The sequence below is a fragment of the Xenopus laevis genome, chromosome 1S (assembly GCF_017654675.1).
Source record: "Xenopus laevis strain J_2021 chromosome 1S, Xenopus_laevis_v10.1, whole genome shotgun sequence".
Classification (NCBI taxonomy): domain Eukaryota; kingdom Metazoa; phylum Chordata; class Amphibia; order Anura; family Pipidae; genus Xenopus; species Xenopus laevis.
The window spans coordinates 142,395,838-142,417,604 of record NC_054372.1 but is presented as its reverse complement, the minus strand read 5'-3'; the positions used below and the strand labels follow the sequence as shown (position 1 = coordinate 142,417,604).

The 21,767-nt window shown below is 37.1% G+C and overlaps 1 protein-coding gene across 3 annotated transcripts in view; it reads left to right on the top strand.

The window, feature by feature from the left end:
- Positions 1–21,767, top strand: part of cltcl1.S (clathrin heavy chain like 1 S homeolog) — a 47,407-nt gene that overhangs the window by 456 nt on the left and 25,184 nt on the right. For 2 of the 3 annotated variants that reach the window (XM_018244110.2, XM_041580298.1), the window contains exons 2-5: positions 12,042–12,249; positions 17,983–18,251; positions 19,443–19,604; positions 21,023–21,136. In XM_018244110.2, coding sequence (XP_018099599.1) covers positions 12,042–12,249; positions 17,983–18,251; positions 19,443–19,604; positions 21,023–21,136 — 753 coding nt within the window. Of the gene's footprint in view, positions 1–12,041; positions 12,250–13,988; positions 13,992–17,982; positions 18,252–19,442; positions 19,605–21,022; positions 21,137–21,767 lie in introns of all 3 variants that reach the window. The other variant, XM_018244109.2, reaches the window with a different exon arrangement.

Here is a 21,767-nt window from a genome sequence, read left to right as displayed (position 1 = left end):
TTGTGCAACTGAGGAACCAATTTCTAACGAGCCGGTTTCCTTAGGGACTGGGTAAAATATATGTAACTGTCTGATCATAGCGGGTTATGTATATCACTATATCTATGTTGCGGCCCAGGGGGCCTCCTGGAGACTTTCCTTTCTGATTGGATCCAAGTGGAGCTGTGGCATGCTGGGGCCTTCTGTACTATGACATAGCAGAACAGTGTGGCCCTGTAGCTGTGACTCCTGTGCTGGGCTTATTGCTTGTACACCAAATCTATGGGCTTTAATCATTGTCAATAACTCTTTCCCCTTACAGCCCCTGCTCAGCTTTATATTAATCTTTTATATATTAATATAATATAAATCTTTAATTTATATTAATCTTTAGGCGGTCTTTTCTGCTGAAAGAAATCAGCTGAGTTGTTTAGGACCCCCCCAATCTGTGCATTGGTGCAGCTCATCTGCTGGGATTCTCACAATATATGTTGTGCCGCTGCTGTCCTGTTATTTGCCGCAATGCTCTTTATTTCTGTGTATGTCGGCTGTGCAGCTGGATTAAAATGCTGTGAATGATGCAGATGTTATACCAGCCCCCCTCCTTTTTTCCTAGTTTAGTGATTATCAAGCCTTAAAATGGACATTTGGTGGGGTTCTGCTTCTTGGCAGCACTGTTACATTTTATCCTGGGTAATCGGCAGAGAATTTTTCAATTCTTAAGCTCTGCTTCATATTGGTACAGCCATTTCTTATCTGAATATAAATCCAGTAGTATCTGGGCCAAACAGTTGGAATGTGAGATGGAGGAAAAAGGCTGATCATCATCAATGGTTTCATTATAACTATTTCTACTTTGGCTAGGGTTTTATGCCTATCCGTTTTGGGAGCATGTTCATGAATAACATGGAATAGATTGTCAGAAGAGTTAACACAAGGCTCCAACCCCAGTGGTCCGGTTTGCATACAATGCCAGCATTGAAGACGTTAACACCAGGAATTAAAGGAATGTTTTAAAATGAATAGAGAGGAGGAAGTGCTGACTGAGCTCTCTCTCTTCCCCACCTTCCCCTTATCAGAGGGACTGGGAGTGTTAGTACAGCTTGCTGGATCCCTAACCTCCTCTCTTTCTATTTGAAGACTATGAATGAACTCTCAGTTGTATCTATAAACTGCCCTGTATTTGAGTACAAGCTTTGCCCCACTCTGTATAAAACCTGACGGCCTTGTTTTCGTCTACAGAGCACATTGCTAATTTAACGACCAGCCCTGCAGCATGACCCTACAAGAGTAAACATAAAAATGTTGGGGGAAAGAAGGTAGAGACCCCTAGATTTTGCATTTGGTGGGTTCATGAGCCTTAAGTTATTGCTGACATTAGAGATGATGTTCTGTAGCATGTCGCATCTTATTCTGTTTGGAATGTATTTTAAAATACAAGACAAAAAGCTTTCTGCAATGGAATGTTTTAATTTTTTGGGGTTTCTCCATTTCTCCTTATATTTATTTAACAGATATTCTATATGTCAAAGGGTTCACTAAAATCTCCTCAAACATTTCCTAACACTGTTTCATAGCCTTGCAACATAATTACTAAGTTTCCTAAATTCTTAAATATATGAGATTCCATGTCAGCCTTTTTCAGATGGGAACTGAAAATATGACTAAGCTTTCTCATTGTGGGGTGGTTGAAGTTATTAATAATAAATGTGTATTACCTGTAAAGGGAATTTTCCTTTAAAATGTTAATGGATTTAAAATGAATAATACACATTAAATCTAATGTAAGCAACCCTCCAAAAAAAAATCATTAAAATGTCAGAGTAAAAAGTAATTGCCATTTAAAGCAGTATCTGTTGCTTGGTATTCTCTGCACTGGTGGTTTTGACTATGTAGGAGCAAAAAATGCATGCAAGACATTGTGATAATGGAATCTTGGCTGAAATAGATGAATTTGTTGCAAGTTTAAGAGTCAAAAGTGTAAAAATGGACATACAGCTATTGCTTTAAGTTGCATTTACAAATAACTAAAACTATTACAAGAATGAATGAATATTTATTAGAAATTTGCTTGACACTATATTTTCTTGCAATAGGAAAATTATTATTTTTGGGTTAATGCAATGTAGATCCTGATGCAACTTTTTTCTCATCATTACATTGCTTTTGGGTTGATACTTTGCAATTGATTGTACCTTTACCTGTGTTTGCACTGCCCATGTCTAGTCATACTGACATCACTATATTGTTTTCTTTTGATTGGTATCAACATGAAAACAAATTATTATGCTAATAATCCTGCAACGTGATTTATTTAGTGACATATTCAGTGTAGACTAGTGCCAACCTGTATATAGGTAAAAATAATTCTTCTTCTATTTACTTTTCCTTTCTCAAGTTCTTATCTGTAACATATGCATATAAAGATGTCTTTCAACTCCAGTCTACCAAACTATAGAGGTTTGCTGAATTTGGGTTTTATTAATTTTTCATAGCATCTCAAATGCCCATTGGTACCAAGATAAATCATAATAAAATATGAATGGCAGTGATCTTCAGAATGTTTTGTTGTCCAATATGCATAGGATTACCCATGTACATACCCCTAAGTTCAAAATATTGAGCACAAAATTTCAAAAGGAAGTAATAAAGAACCATGCAGAATGCAATAAAAACCACAAAGAACTCAAACAAAACAATCAAGGAAATAAATAAAATTTTTACATTGTGAATTTCTTTGTCACAATCCCGTTTCCACAAGTCTTATTGTGCAATGAACCTCCTGTCGCTACTAAGAAGTAGGGATGCACCGAATCCAGGATTTGGTTCGGTTTGGGATTTTTAAGCAGGATTCGGCCAATCCTTCTACCCGGCCAAACCAAATCCTAATTTGCATATGCAAATTACTTTTTGTCACAAAACAAGGAATAAAATTTTTTCCCCTTCCCACCCTAATTTGCAAATTAGGATTCGGTTTGGTATTTTGCCGAATCTTTTGCTAAAGATTCAGGGGGGTTCGGCCAAATTCAAAATAGTGGATTCGGTGCATCCCTACTAAGAAGCAATTACCTTTTGCCAAGGTAAAATAAAGTTATTATGCAGGTGGATTGGTGTTCTTGGTAGTCAAGCTTGGCAATAAAATAATTTTTAAGGCAAAAAGCACAGTCAAGAAAATAGTAACAATTCTGTTAAGCGTATAAATTTGTGTACACATGGATGTGTCCCCAACCAAACATGTATGTGGATGTATTTGTGTAAAAAGTGTGAGTTTTTGGGTGTGTACTATTTACCTAATGATGTGTGGGCTGAAAATTGGGCCAGCGCATTTGGTCCAGGTCAGGTGTGGTTTGAACTTGCCCTTTGTGCTGTGGCTGGACTCCCTTGTTGTTGATGGGACAGTGGAACTTCCCTGTGATCGAGAGGTCCGAGTAGGGTCCACGTTGCACATTTTTTTGCAATTTTTTTGTCAACACGTTGAGAACAGGCAGGTTAGAGTGAGTGTGGGTCAGAGCATTTCCAGCCCACACATCATTACTGGGTTCAGGCTGGTAGGAAAGTTGTGTAAAACATGCAGGAGGTACCCTATGCGCACCAACATAGATAAGAGTTTGGAGAGCTTGGATGCAAGTACAACAACAGACAATATTTCTGCATATCTTCAGTTGTCCTTGTCTCAAAAGACAAATGGCTGAGGGAGCAAAGTAATGCTGATCTCCAGGAATAGTAACATCAAAAAATGAAAGTGCTTTAAAGTAATAAAAATATAATGCGGTGTTGCCCTGCACTGATAAAACTGCTGTGTTTGCTTCAGAAACACTACTATTGTTTATATAAATAAGCTGCTGTCTAGCCATGGGAACAGCTATTCAAAGAGGAAAAGGCTCAGGTTACACAACAGATTTCCAAAAAGCTCTGTAGAACATAATGGTGTTATCTGTTATCTACTATTTAACCTGTGCCATATAGCCTTTTTCATTTTCTGCCATTGCTACACAGCATCTTGTTTATATGAACTATAGTAGTGTTTCTGAAGCAAACAGATCAGATTTATCAGTGCAGTGCAACCATACATGATAAAACTTTAATTTTTTTTAGTGTTACTGTTCCTTTAAAATGGACTTATGAGACTCATGTAAGTAGTAAGCTTAATAAATGCTGAAAGCAAAGTTTGCAGGTTGATAGCAGATCTACTGGAAGGGAGGAAGATACCATAGACACGGTTGAGCTTTTCTCCTGTAGGTAAATTGTGTTGTTGTCATAATAAGCTCATGGTTAATTTGCATTCAATTAAATTATTAGCAGGTGACTTCAGAGGGGCTCAACCCCAAGTGGAGTGGTAGTTACCTAAAGTTAGTAGCATGTTTTCTGGTTTTGAGTGGTTTTGAGATGTAACAGCTGTGTTGCTTTCAGCAAGTATTGTAATCTGCGTATCAAAATTTGGTTTGTTTTAGCAATGTTAAAGCAGATGGTGTGAACAATATTATATCTAAATTATATGAGGTTTCAAAGGGATTCTGCAGTCAGCTGGTTTCTTTTTGCCAGTATTGAATACTAGGAATTGTGTAAGTATTACTAATTTTTTTTCTTCCCCCCCAAAATATGCCCCTTAAGTAGCAAAGAAAATCTTGGGGTTTTGATCCCCTGTGCAGGTCCACTTTAGTTAGTCACACTATATTTTGGCTACAAACTATACTACATGTAGGGGCCTAATTATCTTGCTGTGTAAAACAATTGAGAAATATATCACTGGTAATCAGCAATTCAATTTCAAAAGTCATCTACAAGTTAAGGTGGCCATACACGGGCCGATAAAAGCTGCCGACAGACCGTGTCGGCAGTTTATTGGCCCGTGTATGGGGCCCCCCGACAGGCTTCACTGATCGGATGGGACGAAAAATCCCATCGGATCGCGGACACATCTATTCGTTGATGCGATCTGACCGCCCATTACTATTCATTAGGATCCGATCGTTGGGCCCTAGGGCACACGATTGGATCAGCCCGAAATTGCCCACCTCAAGGTGCGCATATCGGGGAGAAATCCGCTCGTTTGGCGACATCGCCAAACGAGCGGATCTCTCCGTGTATGGCCACCTTTAGAGAACAAAAAAAACCCCATCTGATTGGGCAACAGCGGGGATTTTTGGAACCATATTTATCAAATGGTGAGTTCTAACATTCGCCCATTGATAAATAGAATGCTAAAACCCCATAGGAATGAATACAACGTGGGTGAGTTTTTGTTTATTAAGCTTTAAACTCACATTTTGATAAATCTCCCCCTCTGTGTTAGTAATCAAACCTTTAAAAAGAAAGTAAGGTATCCGATCTCCATGGTTACGCTGGAGAATGTTTTAGGTTATTCACCAGAAATAAAGACATTTTTTAATTGCTTTCCTTTTTTTCTCTAAAATTTAAAGTTTACAGAGTTGGTGACCCCACCAGTGCTACTTTAGAAAGACATCAGAAGGTTAAAAATGGAACTTCAGTATTACAAAATGGTCACAATTTTTTTTTTCTGGTGAACTATCCGAAAACAACTGAACTGTAAAAAAGTTTTAGAAGAATGAACAACTTTTTTAAAACCAAAAATGAGAAGCTTCATTTTATAGAATTATGGGCAGAAACATGAAAATGACCCCTTTTTTGTACGTGCTGCCAACTGTGCAATGACAACCACTGGTTTAATATCACAAATAATGGCCATGAATACAAACTTGAAGACAGTCTGTTTTTTTTGTATATAAACTAAGGGCGCCTAAAAATTGGCATGGCTCGGTAATTCGGCCTTTGCTTGTTCTTGTTAAAAGCAAAAAATCCACCATTTTTGACATGAGCTCATTCAGTTGGCTTATGTAGAAAACTACCAAAAATACAATGTAAATATAAAAGTATTTTTATACACCAATATATCAGATTCCGCAGATTGAAAGTGAGCTATGTTACTCTTTAGAACCCTTTCCTGACATCCCTTAAGCTCACAGTGTCATGCAACCCCTTACTGACTATTTTTTCCATTGTAAAGTGAAACAATCTGGGTCATGAAGTCCCTCTTCAAAGTTTAAAGTTCCTGTCTCTAGTGTTTGAATCTGGCAGCTCAGTAATCCAGGTGCAGAATCTGAACTGTTACAATTTACTACATTAGTTGATACATTTCTCAGCAATATCTGTGGAATATTGGCAATATTGTATCAATTCTAACAGCTGCATTTTTGAAACTCAGGGATTCTGCTCAGCAGGAAAAAAAGATAACAAATATATCAACTAAATGTATATAAATTTAGCACAATTAAAGAGTCGGCAACCCCACCCTCCCAGAGCTGCTTTAGAATATTAGAAATATAGCAACTATTGTATCAATTCCAACAGCTGCCTTTAGTGAAACTCATTGATTCTGCTCAGCAGGGACAAAGATAACAAATCTATCAACTAAATGTATCAAATTAGAATAGTTAACGAGTCGGCAACCCCCCCTCCCAGAGCTGCTTTAAAAGGTGCAAAATGAAACTTTACACTTCAAAAACGGTCACAAATAGAAAGTCATTTATTTCTTGTGAACAATCTGAAACCAACTGAACTGATAAAAGTGTTTGAAGGCGAACAACCCTTTTAAGGTTATGTAGAATTGAGCTCTGTTTTATAATTTTCTGCATTTACAAAATCTCAGCATCAGTCTTCATCGGTCTTTCCATAGCATTAGCCTGTGGCAACTGTTCCTTCTGTCTTCTCTTCAACTATTAAACAAATAACCACTACGCCTACAGACTTGTGAGTAACATTAACAAAGAATAATCTAAACTTAACAAGTCCCCTGTCATAGTACACTGATCTGTCTCAATAGGGTCAATTGCAGCGGCATTAAGTCTAACACCTCTGGTGTCAACATAAACTGAAACCTCCTAATGACATGATTGTATTCTACAGAATTTATCTGTTGTGTAAAATTGAGCCCTTTTGCCCTGTCTGCCTTGCATGGTTTCCTCATGGCTACACGGCAATTTATTAATACAATTTATACAAACTACTGTATAGTGGTTCTTTTAAGGCAAAAAAAAACTAATTTTTTTTTACCAATGTAGGGTAACCGTGCATAAAATTTTTAATTAAATCCTTAATATTGAATCCTTAATATTTCTAATAAAAATAAATGTATAATGGACCTTTAAAGGACATGTAAAGCTTCTTCCACATATCTTCCCCACCCAGGCCACATCATTTGTACTGCATATACCCCTCCATTTGCCATCACATTTTCCTAAAACAAATAGCAGTTTTCAGCCGGTGGCCATTTTCCCTCTGACACATCGTCAGTAATATTGGCATCTGCAAACAGGATACTGTATGTATGCTGTAAAGTTCATGCAATGCAGAATGCAGGTTTACACTGGCACAAAATATTTTGATAAAAAGTTCTGCTGGGATTGAGCACTGTAATGGTTAAGCTGAGCTCAGGAGAAGTAGTTAGGAGAAAAAAATGGGATCAGACAGCTACAGTTTCTATGGGAACCAGCAATGCTATCTCTTCATTGGCTGTTAGACGGGAGGGTGTGTTTAGTGATCTAAGCTGAGAAGAACTGAGCATGCTCATGAGTCAAAAGCCAAAGCAAATTCCTGATAGAGGGTGTAGAGTGGAATAGAGGAGTAGAAGGATTTCTAAGTGAGTAAGGGGATACTGCAGCCTTACTGTTAGCCTTTTAACAACCAGCGTGGCAAGTTATCTAAGGATTTCAAAGAGGCTGTTCATTGACTAATTTTTTGTGGTGGAGTTTACATGTCCTTTAAACTATTTATGAATACTGAAAAAATTAGTGCTGTCACAATGGAGTTAAACTATGAGCTATATATATTATTTCTATTGCCATTTCAGTAGTGTTCATTTGTTTATTTTTCCCCTTAGTGTGGATGTCTTTGCAACTAAATTCTGAGAATTAACATGGATCAGTTCCCATTATAAGCAACAAGTAAATAACCTATGGTAACATATGCAGAAATCATGTAGTCAGAAGCATTTCAGGCAAAACTCTTGTCTGGGTAAGAAAGAATTTAGAGTTGTTCAGATCTTTAAGACAAAATATGAAAAATAAGCACTCCTACATTGAAAGCTGGAAGCATTTTCAGGCAAAACTCTTGTCTGGGGAAGAAAGAATTTAGAGTTGTTCAGATCTTTAAGACAAAATATGGAAAATAAGCACTCCTACATTGGAAGCTGGGATCAATTGCTATTCAGCAATCCAAATTCATTATCTATGTAAAGTTTACCTACGGCAGTGCTGTCCAACTTCTGTGGTACCGGGGACAGAATTATTATGGCCTATGTGGTGGAGGGCCGATAATGGAAGCCAGTGTTGACCACTCCCCCTTTTAACCACACCCATGATATCTCAAGAACTTTTAAGTCTTCAGTTTTTTATTTCTGCTTTTTTAATCATCTAAATTTTTGTCCTCTTTCGAATTTCAGTGGGTATCTGGTTGCTAGTGTCCAAATAACCCTAGGAACCAGGCAGTCGTTGAAATTAGAGACTGGAATGTGAATAGGAGAGGGACTGAATAAAAAGATATATAACATAAAGAAACAATAGGATTTTAGTTTCACAGGTCAGTGACCCCCATTTGAAAACTTTACGTAGGAAGGAGACAAATGATGCAAAAACTATAAAAAATAAATAAATAAAGAGCAATTGAAATGAACTGACCATTCAATGACACATAAAAGTTAACTTAAAGATGAACTACCCCATTAACGCTACCCAAAATTTGCATGTGGTTCCCAAAAAAGTAGTGTACATTTTGTTGCATTGCGTTAAATGGTGTCAGTTTCATCTTCTTGCACACTTGCACACAATGATGCTGGAATTCTGGGGCAAAAAATTGGTGATTTGCTTCCAAAAACGACACTTTGCATACTGCATTACAATTGTAAATAAGGCTTACTGAGTGAGTTATTGTGGAGCAGATTGTGAAAAGAACATAACGAGCAGTTTGGCGAATACATGGAGATATGTTTGTTTATATTTATTATTATATTTAGTAAGAATGTTTACTAAAGAAGGTTTGAGCATCATGTGCTTCATCTGCTCTTTTGTTACCTTTTTTCTTGCATCAGTGCTGAGAAGGCAGTGGAATAATTTAGCTGAAACCTTCTGTTCTTTCCCCCACAGTAATTAGGTGAGTCATTACTCCCTCTACTGTTTTATAGATTTGTATTGGGTATCCCTGTGTAGGTGTTGCTTTTGCACTTAGTATTTTAAATTGTTTGTCTAAAAGTATCTGGAAAGCTTTAATGTTAAAGAAGCTCAAAATAACAGTGTTGCTTCTCATTTTTTGGGATAAATGTGTGTCAAGACCGGCACCCAATACCAGAACAAGTGCCAAGTACCCTGGTCTCGGCTCGGCTTCACCAGTAGTGTGACCACCTTTGGGCTTCAGGAGGAGCCCTCAGCTTACTTGGGTGCCACCTGGACTTAATGAGAGGTACAAGGCGAGATGTTCTGGCTGGCAAAGGGGCACGGCTGGTAGCAGAGTCTTTTGGGCTGAATGTCACAGTACAAAAGGATTAGGCAGAAGGATGTCAAAGAGGCTGGGTCGAGGCAGGCGGATATCAGAATCGTCAGGCAGGCAAGGGTCAAAACCGGGTAGTCAATCAAGGGTTTAAGCAGGAGAGTTGTCATAGGCAGGCAAAGGTCAGGATACAGATTGTCAGATAGTCAGAAAGCAGGCTGGGTCAAACACGGATAATCAGATCAGAATACAAACAGACGCTCAAGGCTCAGGAAACCACAAGAACAAAGTTCTATCACGGGCAAAGGGCTGTACGCTGAATGGCCCTTAAATATTATTCAAATTTCGCGCCAAACGCGCTGGCGCAACCACACCAGCGCGCATTTAAGAGGCGCGCAGGCGTGCCGCTAGAGCCCTAGAGCAACATGGCGCCAGCGCTTGAGGAACATGCGGCAGGCATCCCTGCCGCACAGGTATTTTCATTACATTGTGGTTTTTTTAACTGACTAAATGCCAAAAAACATTCTTTTCCTAAAATTTGTATCTCTCAATGTGAAATCAACACTGTCACAAAAACTTTTTTTTTTTTGGGGGGGGGCATATTTTCACTCTTCATCTGCTCCAACTGAATGTGCATGAAGGCAGGGGTTGGGAACTTTCCTTGGGGTAGTGCTGCATTCTTTCTTTTAACGGAATCATCTGTCTCTGCCTTTCTCTAGACGTTTGTCGCTGTCTTTCTCTAGAGGTTTGTCTCTGTCTTTCTCAAGAGGTTTGTCTCTGTCTTTCTCTAGAGGATTGTCTCTGTAAAATAATGTCAGGTTATCATTAATCTGACTCATTTTAGATTCTATCCCAATGTTAAGTTTGTGCATTTTTTCTCTCTGCAAGCGTTGATATAATTTTTAAAGAACCAGAGGCAAAGGGGTGGGTGGTAAATAACTTATTAGTGTGACATTGGCCTACTCTCCTCAGGCAATATTCCACATCTCTGCTATGCCCATAGCCAACTGATTTTGACTTTCCACAGCTCCAGTTACATCAGGTCACCTACCCCTTTGCTGCTAAGATATGCCCATTTATGATTCTTGTAAAAGAGCTGTAACATTACAGGAGGCTTATGCGTGAGTAGAGATTGTGCAGTAATGGTAATGCATTCAGCTCATAATGTTTGCCCAATGTGAATACCAAAGAAAAATCTGCAGGGTTTGAAAGCTGCTTCAAGGTTGTTGTCAGAATGGATGTGCCCTGGCACCTAGAGTTTTGCACAGTCTATTGTGAGGCCTGACAAATAAATGCATAGTGCCGTTTCTCAGCAATTCAAATAAGCATAATTTCACTATGCATTTAAAGGGATTTTTCAGTTAAATATTAGTATGTTACAGAATGAGCAATTCTTAGCAATTCTTACTTTTTTATTAAAGGAGTTGTTAACCTTTGAGTTAACTCATAGAGACATGACATAGAGAGTGATGTTATGAGAAAATTTGCAATTGGTTTTAATTTTTTATTTGTGCTTATTCTTTTAGCAGCTGTTCAATTTGCAATTTCTACAGTCTGGTTGCTAGGGTCCAAATTACCCTGCAAATAACCATGCATTGATTTGAATAAGAGACTGGAATATGAATAGTAGAGAGCCTAAATCGAAAGTGGAGCATTAAAAACCAGCTATAAATAAATTTGTAGCCTTACAGAGCATTTGTTTTTTAGATGGGATCAGCGACCCCATTCAGGCTTTTCCAATTCATCTTACAATTGCATGTTCACATCACTGTCTGGTTGCTAGGATAAACTGGCCCTAGCATCCAGATAGCTGCTTAAATTTCAAAATGAATGACTGCTTAACAGCTCAAATGCTCCATACATTTCAGTGTACTAAATTATCATTTTAACTTAACCCTGCCCTTGCAGGGTGACATCTTCAAGTTACTGAAAAATAAATATTTGGCAAAAAAAAGGTTTCAAAAATTCAGCTGAAATTTCGCCAATTTAATAAGAGTACAAGAATTATTTTTTGCCAAGATGAATTTTTATTAAATGATATTATAAAGATAGATCAGCAACTTTTTTTTTCACCCGCTCCATGCTTATTTCACACATACATCATTTTGTTACAGGCTTTTCCCCTACTACAATTGTGTCGGCAAAACTGCTCGTCACATTTCTCTCTCAAAAACATACTTACTTTTTTTGGTAAATATGACGTATTGTAAGAAAGAATAGTAGTTGAATTGAGCCTGATGTAAATTTTCTTTAAATCCGATCGTATTTTGTTTTAAACTCACACTTGCCAATCTATAACTGGAATAGACTAGTCCCCAGGAATATTGCATTTCTTTGAATGCCAATAGAGATGATTGTGGATTCTTGAGTTCTACTGCTATTGTACTTCTCACACTGTTTTAGATTGCACAGTATTCATCATTGCGGCTGTTCCAGGATTGCATGAAACTTAACTCTGCTCAAACACTAAAGTAATTAATTCTCCTGTGTTCTTGGTGCTCTTTTAACCAACTAAAAATGAAGCATGTGAATGTTATCCTAACGTATTTTTATTTTATTTTTAGCTCCAGAATCTGGGGATCAACCCAGCCAACATTGGGTTTAGCACACTTACAATGGAATCAGATAAATTTATCTGCATCCGGGAGAAGGTTGGAGAACAGGCACAGGTGGTTATCATAGATATGACTGAGCCCAACAGCCCACTGAGACGCCCTATCTCAGCTGAAAGTGCTATAATGAACCCTGCCTCCAAAGTCATTGCATTGAAAGGTAAGTATCCAAGAATTGCTATGTGGTGTTTGAATTCATAACTATAAGGATAATGCCCGACGGGGACTGAAATCAGCCTGCTGAAATATGCAGGCCGAGAATGAGCCCCTACTTCAACATTAGCCTCCTCTCCCGCCTGCACCTGGAACAGTTGGGTTGACTCTGGTGCAGGCACATGTGGCTGATTTCGGCAAAGACCTCAAGACTTTGCAGTCTCGCACCAAAATCAGCCATGTGTGCTTGCACCCGAACTGACACAACTGTTCCAGGTGCAGGCAGGAGAGGAGACTAATACATAGTAACATAGTAACGCCACACGTGGGGTGGGGGGTACGGGGTTTTTTTCTACAGGGTTTCCTTCTCCTTTAATGCATTGCCAATGTCATATTGGAAGGTAGGACACAATTGCTAGTCATATTAGATGTGTCAAAATAAAAATAAAATGTAGAAAGTCATTGCACATTGCACGGAGACCCACCTTTAACAACATGGTGACCTATTTTTGGGTCTTTTCCCCTGGTCGGACTTGTAGTACTTCATGGTTGCATTTACTAGAACTTGTGGCCCAGGATGGTGTCTATAAAAATCGCACTGGCCTTCTGGTACTTTAGTTCTTCTTTAATGTTAGTTTCCTTTTTCTTATTCAGTTCAAAACCTTTACCAGTACTCCTTATGATTCTGTTTTGTAATCAGACCAGCACAACAGCTGTGGGAGCAATTTTGTTCCAATTATTTTAATATGGATTTAATAGCTCACTAAGCCAAATACAGTTTTCATATAATTTCCATTAGTATATATAGTATTCTAGACTTCGCTACCTCCACCCCTTAGAATCTTTTTCTTTATAGCAGCCTTGCTGACTTTTACACATGTTTTTGGGACTGTTAAAGGTTAATTATTTAAGGGGTGGGATGGGGTGTAGGCAGTTAGGTTGCACAGTAACTGAAAAGGCCATTAGTTCTTCACATCTGATGTACTACTGCCTACCTTTCATTTGGAATGTTATTAGAAAGATTAAACACCCACACAAATGGCTGTTCATGTAGGACCCCCTTGTGTAATTTTTCTTTGCATACACCCTCTTAGTCACTGGTATTCTAAATAACAGCAACCTTTTGAATAAGACTGCTCCCCTTTAAGAATTCCTATAACCAAACTGTAGAAGTCATTTGTAAAATGCTTCAAATTTGAGTTTATTTTCAACTGACACTTTTTTTTAACTAGAGAAGGAAACAATTTGCTACATTCTCTGACAATGAACAGTTTAAAAGACATGTAGATAGTTTTATTTGAAAATGCCTAAAAATATGGTAAACAACCTCCTGAATAACACACCTTTATTAATGCATTCAGTCTCATGAGGTTTCTAAATTACAAACAACTTAACTGCAGCTCATTTCAGCTAGTTCCTGGTCTAAATGTGAAGCTCCACCCTCTTTTTCTGAGATTTCCTCTTGTTGACTGTGAAGACGAAAGAGGTATCTACTGTGCATGCGTGTGCCTCCTGTTCAAATAGATATTGGGCATTTGCAGCAGGTACCTCTTTGACTGTCTTCAACTTTAGAGGTTTTTTTAATCTTTATCTTAATCTTAATCTTTAACCATGTAACTAGTGTGCATATTCCTTTGTTGCTGAATTTTCCTCCTTATTTAAGTAGTACTATTCCTCTCTTGCTTGTTTTACCTTTTACTTATGCCTTCTGTTTTTTTTTCTTCCTGCTTTCTTCTTCTCAATCAGACGGTGAGTTCACATAGTAATGTCCTTTTCAACTGTCATCTTGTTTCATTTGGTAAACCAATCCTAACGTATTCTGCTGGACCCAATCCTAAATGCCCTTTGCTCTGGGAACTTGCTTTGAAGGGATGAAATTAGCATCTTATTAAATGGAACGAGAGAGCACCCAACAATTGATTGAGCTGAATGGAAAAAAAAACTTGTTGCCTTCTTCCCTCTTTTAATTGGTTCTATGTTCTATAGTAACTTTTCGGACAAAATACCGCTTTGTAATACTATTATAATATTAAACAACTTAGTAGTGGCAGAGTAATAACTACAGTGGAACCCACTGGTACATGCTGCAGCATTAAACACCTGTACACAAAAGGTATAAAAGAGAAATAAAATCTATCTTTAATACAGAATATAAATATTGATTATTTTATCATTTATCGTTCAGTCTTATGAATCTGGAGAAGCAAATTTCTCTCCAATAAGTCCTGTGAAACCAGACAACATTCTTTTATTTATTTCTTTAAAGCAATTTATTTTTAAATGTAAAACTTAATTTGTAAATAGGGTTTTCAGCCTGGTAGCAGTTCATAGTTAACAGATTGGCATTGCCTGTGTTCTGTCTGGGTGGCAGCAAGTTCTCAAGTCATTTTCCATTTTTTACATTGTGCCCATAACTGCCACTAAATACTATAGTCGAAATATAAATTTTTTATAAATATAGATGATGAGTATTCAGTTACAAGAATTCCCATAGGGAGGAAGCACACCAGACACTTGACTTTGCCTTTTAGAACATTTATATATGTGTATTCAGTTACTTCAGAAGTTAACTGAATTAAGATTTTTCATGCTACATTGTTTAATTGTGAAATATGTGACACGTATAGCTGTGAGCATTCCTCTGGCCAATAAGAATGGAAATGAATGCATTTTTATCTTAAAGTAAGTAAAAAGCATTTGCCTCTGGTATAATGGTTTGTTAATGTGTAGGAGTGCAGAAATGAAAAAGTATTTTGCCTATGTGTCATTTATCAGAGCTTGTTTGGAACATGATCAGTAACACTGGACAACATTTTTTGTAAAGTCTTTTTCTGTTTAAAAAAAAATACTGTATTTCTAGGAAGTAACTCATGATTTCCTTCATAACTTGCTCAGTGAGATAATTAGCTTAGGTGCGTTCTGATCAAGAAAAATGTTGGATAGTGTCCTAATAATCTTATATGCTCATTTCTGTAGAAGAAACAACTCCACTGGGTATGGGTGGATATCAACAATCATCCAGTAGAATAATTCACTTTTTAATTCCCTTCTACCAGTGGCTGTGCACAAAGCTTGACCAGATTTAATATTGAACAACCACATTTTAGAAGACAAGAAAAAAAAGTATACATGTACACAATATGTAAAATATAATGGTATACCCACTTTGGGTTGTGCTTTGTAGCATAATAAAGAGCGATTTTTTTTGCTTGTAGACCAGTCTCAGAATGACAAGACTGAACTCTTTTGTGTTTTGACATTTTGTGTGGGTCTAACTCAGCAGGTGAGGCGCTATGATCCCGGGGTTTTTGTGCCTACTGTTGCTGGGGCCAAGCCAAATTCCACTAAAAACCCTTAGGGTAGAGTGCTTTTAAGTTAAGAACTTCCATTCTGCATCCTGGAGCACATGATGGTGCCAAATACCATGTTAAATGTAATATATATTGTTGTGCTTTATGTTACTAGTGGCAACTCTTTACAGCAAAGTCTTTAAAGAATGTAAAAAATACAATACTATTACATTTTTTAAAGGGAAACATAACACTTCTGTAGACCTAGCGTGGACAATAGTTTTAGTTTAGTAAGTAAGTGATGGGGTTGTTCAACTTTAAATTAACTTTTATTATGTTATAGAATGGCTAATTTTAAGCAACTTTCCAATTGGTCATTATTTTGTCTATTGAATTGTTTTGGAATTATTTGCCACCTTCCTCTGACTCTTTCCAACTTTCAAATTGGGGTCACAAACCCCATCTAGAATCAAATTCTATGTAAAGCTACAAATGTATTGTTGTTGATACTTTTTATTACTCTTCTTTCTATTCAGGGGCACTCCTAGTCCTAATCCAGTCTTTTATTTAAATCAATGCATGGTTGTGAGGGTAATTATGACCCTTGTAACCAGATTGCTGAAATTGCAAACCGGAGTGCTGCTGAGTAAAAAGCTAATGCAAAAAAACAAATAATAGAAAATAAAAACCAATTGTACATTTTGCCAGAACATCACTCTTTACATCATGCTAAAAGTTACTTTGTCCTTACTTACCTACCTAAAATTTGTAAACACTAAGGTCAAGTAAGCAATGAGAAAAAAAACAGGAAGAGCAAGCTTCAGGACTTGTTTAATCTGTCTTTTTTTTTTTCTTACTAAATGATGTTTGTGAGAACCCATAGGCAAAATGGGGCTTATGTATCTCCTTTTAACTATTCATCAACTAGAAATCATGTACTGTAAAGGTTTTAAGCCCTCATCCCTCCATTGAAATAGCAGTGTATTCACCAGTTCTTCTGTGTATAGTATATATTTCTTCAGATTAATTATTCTAAAGTGAAAAAGTGAAGAAGCCTAGTTTGTGCATGTGTATGTCCTCTGTATAAACAAACCCCCAGCTACAGGCTTTCAGATAAGGAGCAAGCCTTTTCTTTATAACCATGTTCTTGACTCCAGATGTCCCCCCCCTCCTTTTTTTTAATGTTTTGTTTGTCTGACTAGAATCTGCATTTCCCTCACGGGGAAACCATTGCAAAACAAAAATGTTAATATAATTTCATCTTCCTCAAATAATAAATTTTCCAACAATATTCAATTAAAAAATGTACATTTCTGAAATAACAAAGTTAGTGTTCTCTATCCTCCTCTCAGAACCCACTCTCCTTATTCTCTCTTCATGCAGATTTTTATTGACAGATAGGTCTAGTGCAGGCATTTGGGGGCATTCTTTTGCCTGGAAGATGTATTAGAACTCGTTGTTATAAAATTACCAGACATCTTATCTTTCTACATGCAGAATCTGCAAGGCTTTTATTGTTAAATCCCCTAAAATAATTTGAAGCATCCCCCATGATAAAAAAAAAACCCTTTCTACATTGAGTCTTGGTTTGTTACTAAATTACAAGCGGCTTCTGTAGCTACTTCCTTGTCTAGTGTGAACCTCCCCCCCTTTCTATTCTAAACTTTCCTTCACACTCCCATTATGAAGACCTCAAAGAGGTGCAGAGGGCATCCTCACTGCCTCTGCTCCAATGAAAATCAAACAGTCAAGCACAGTAGACACCTCTTTGAGGTTTTCATAGCAGGTGAGATAAGCAGAGCATAGGGGGTGTAGTTTCATATTAAACAAGGAAGTAGCTAGAAGTTGGGCTGTTTGTAATTTAGAAATCATAAAAGACTCAATGCAATGGGAAAGGTATGTTATTGTAGCGTTGTTTAGCGTAATTTTAGAGGTAGAAAAAGAAAAGGTTTACTTATCCTTTTAGATACATTAGTGCTAACTGTTAATTAAAATATGACACCTGAAGAAGGGAGACAGGTTGCTAAGAGAGGGATAGTGAAGAGTAACTTGATTATTTTAGAACTGGTACCAATTTTTTTAATGATTTTATTTAGAAAGTTTCTTATTGTAGTGTGGTGAAGCTGGTATAAAATTTTCATTTTCACAATAGTTACCCTTTAACTATGTTTTTTTTAACCTTCAACCTTCACATGCAGCCTAGTGCAATGACCAGTCTGTGCTTGCAGTCTGTTCAGGCCAGATGGTCTTGTGTGCTGCCTAGGTAAGGAGCCTATGCTGGAGGTAAGTGTCCAGGTCCGTATTGCTCATGTCTTCATAAGAGTGCTTCGAGCATCTAGAATTTAGTTTATGTACGTTGTATTTACATATAAAAAAAATGTGTGCGACCATAATTTAGTTTTAAATTATAAACCCATTCTGATCATTTTATTTTTTTTGATAAATCTTAGCTGGGAAAACTCTTCAGATTTTCAACATAGAAATGAAGAGCAAAATGAAAGCTCATACTATGTCAGAAGAGGTCATCTTCTGGAAGTGGATATCCGTCAACAGTGTTGCCCTGGTAACAGAGACAGCAGTTTACCACTGGAGCATGGAGGGCGACTCCCAGCCTCAGAAAATGTTTGACCGCCATGCCAGTCTTGCTGGTTGCCAGATCATCAACTATAGGACTGATGAGCAACAAAAATGGCTTCTTTTGATCGGTATCTCTGCTCAGGTAAACACATATGTATGACTATTTTAAAAGTGATGTATTTTATGAATGTGCAATATTACAATCAAACTCTGTTTTATAGAAGTATCCAAGAAAGGTTAGGGCATATTGGTTTTGTTTTGATCTTAGATAGACTATATTATCAATTGCTTTTTTGAAAATATGCTAGGAACTTAAAGGGGTTGTTCACATTCCAACACTTGTTTCCAGATAGTTCCCCCGAAATCAAAACTTTTTCCAATTACTTTCTAGTTGTGATTGTTTTTATACTGTTGTAATTTTTCCATTTTCAAGATTTACAGCGAGGGGGGGTCTACTCTGTAAACTATCTACATAAGTTGATACATTTTGCTAAGCAGAATCCTTGTGTTTTATTAAAGGCAGCTGTTAAAATTGATACAAAAGTTGCTAATATTCTGCTGAGAAATGTAACACCTATGTAGCAAATTGTAACAGTTCTGAATCTGCACCTCGATTATTGAGCTGCCAGACTGAAACACCAGAGGCAGGAACATTAAACTTAACACTTCAGTTTTGGAAATTTATTAAAAAAATGGAAAGCAATTGAAAAAAGTCTTTATTTCTGGTGAACAAATCTGAAAACATTTTTGGAAGGTCAACAACCCATTTAAAGGCAGTTTATCATTATAAATCATATAATTTTCCAACACCACCTAACAAATAATATTTTTTTTGGCTTTCTGTTTTTCTTAACAGCTTTTCTTTTGTTTGAAGAAACAGTTTCTTAACTGTTCCACGTTGATAGATAGGTTGATACAGTTAATTGGTTAATACAGCAGCTGTACTTTCATCAGCAGCCAGAGCTTTGACCTTGACAGATTAGTTGCTCAACGTACTCTAGTGCATCTGAGAAATGTATTATCTTATTTATTGAATCCTAATAGCTTTAGAAGATTGGCTTCCTATCTAACAGTTTACAGAAGGGAAGAAAAAAAAACTAATTTCTAAAACTTTAAAACAACATATCGAAACAAAAATCAATTATTATATCTATTATACTGATGTGTCAGCATCCTTATAACGTTATAGAGCTAGTTTTGTTTCTACTAACATATGATATTCAGAGTAAAAGCAAAAATGTTTGCACTTTAAATATGTAGATTATGTAATCCCATAAATAGAAGAAATGTAAGTTATATATGCATATCAATTTTGCTTTTTTTCTCTCTTTAGCAAAACAGAGTGGTGGGTGCAATGCAGCTTTATTCTGTAGACAGGAAAGTCTCACAGCCCATCGAAGGTCATGCTGCTGCATTTGCTGAATTTAAGGTTGAAAGAAACTCAAAGCCTTCCACACTTTTCTGCTTTGCTGTTCGTGGGCAGGCAGGAGGCAAGGTAACTTTTTTGTCTGGTGAATTCCATTGTTGGAGTTGTGGGCCCTGTGTAGCCACGCAGGACTGGACTAGGATTCAAAATAGGCCATGCCATTCCTAATACACAGAGGCCCAAACAGCCCCCAACAGCCCACTTAATAGTTACTTTCTATGGCACCTAACCCACAGATTGCCAGTCCGGGCCTGATAGCCAGTGTGTAACTTCAAAGTTGGCAGGGGCTCACGGAGAATGTTTTAATTATAGAATGGAATATAATAAGTAATGTTTCTGAACATAAAGTTCAGGCATGCCAGGGTTTTTTTCTGACATAAAAAAATGACATTGGACATTTAACTTAACCTAGGATGGTTACATAAAAATGGGTCCTTTTGCTCTTCAGCGTTAGTGTCTGTGATACCCTGTAATAATGTAAAATTCTAATTTCAATAAGAAACATTATTGGGGTTATTTAGCAAAATCCAAATATAAGTTAAGTTTCTGAACATAAAGTTCAGGCATGCCAGGGTTTTTTTCTGACATAAAAAAATTACATTGGACATTTAACTTAACCTAGGATGGTTACCTAAAAATGGGTCATTTTGCTCTTCAGGGTTAGTCTCCGTGATACCCTGTAATAATGTAAAATTCTAATTTCAATAAGAAACATTATGGGGTTTATTTAGCAAAATCCAAATTTATCTAATTTTTTTCTGAAATATACTCTAACCAAATCTGCACAGATTATTTCTTCTTATGTATAAATAAATTTTCCTAAAAAAAACGAAAAATCATGAAAATAGTACAAAAATTCTAATCTTACAAATTTTACGGATTTTCCGCAAGAAAACCACAAAATCCTCCGATTTTTGCACGAAACCCAGTGCAGATCAGGATATCATCGGGACTTCTCCCATTGACTTATATACAACCTTGGCAGGTCTGAGATGCCAGATTTTCAGACTCTGACATTTTCCATCCTTGGAGTATAATAAATGATGAAAAATTTGAGTGGTTTTTTTTTTTTAACTAAAAATCCGGATTTTATAGTCAAAAAATGTTGAGGTTTTGGTGCATAACTACTTCTAAACCAAAGTGGATATCATTATTTTTTTTTCTATTTATATGTATATAATCATGATTTTGTAAAAATTAGCAACAGTTCCCAGAACCAGTTTGCAATTTCCTGGAGGCTAAATTTGTTTATTTTATGTGTACATAATAAAACAGACAGAATATCTCTGAGGACAAAGTGGAAACCTGTGATTGCTTTGTACATTAGATTTTTGAAGCATTGTCAGGGTATTATTTTTTTGTACCTTCCATAATACAAGCACAGCAAAGGATGGCTACTTACCAAGTTGAAGTTAAGCTTAAACCTAAAAATGAGCTAGACGTATGTTGGTTACATTACTAGATGATGCATTATTATCTTTTTGCAGTTGCACATTATAGAAGTTGGGCAGCCTGCCAATGGGAACCAGCCTTTTGCCAAGAAAGCTGTTGATGTGTTCTTTCCTCCTGAGGCTCAGACTGACTTCCCTGTGGCTATGCAGGTAATTCTGGTTACTTAAAACTTATTTTGATTCTTTATAAATCATCCTATAATTTTAATAAACTAATGTGAATCCTAATATTTACTATCATGATAGCACCTTGCACTCCGTAACAAATACTCCTAAAGATATGATTTTTAGGTAGAAAGGAATTCCCCATGTTAACAAAGAGAGCTAGTGTGGCATAAGCAGGGGTGCTCCGCCAATGAGACGAGTTGAGAAACTCGCCTCAGGTGGCAGCGCCCCACTAGGTACGGCAAAAAATGCTGCTCCTGGTACTTTAAGAGCGGAATTTCTGGTTTTAAAACCGGAAATTTGTCTCTTCTAGCGCAGAGAGTGCAATTATGCTCTCTGCGCTAGTGTCCTGGCCCTCTCGGCCGACCCTCGTGGACCCCCCAGACCCCCTCCGGCACAAAAAGGTGAGCACATGGGGGAGGGGGCAGAAGCAACACCACACTGCCTCAGGCGGAGGGGCCAGGATCGCCCCTGTGCATAAGAAGCTATGCTTGAGTTTGCTTTATAAAGAAGGCACTGGACCGAACAGCCTGTTGATGTCACATTCGACAAATCACTTTTCCTTACCTTTATTTAGAAAATTTTTTAAGATTTTTTAGCATGTTTCATTTATATG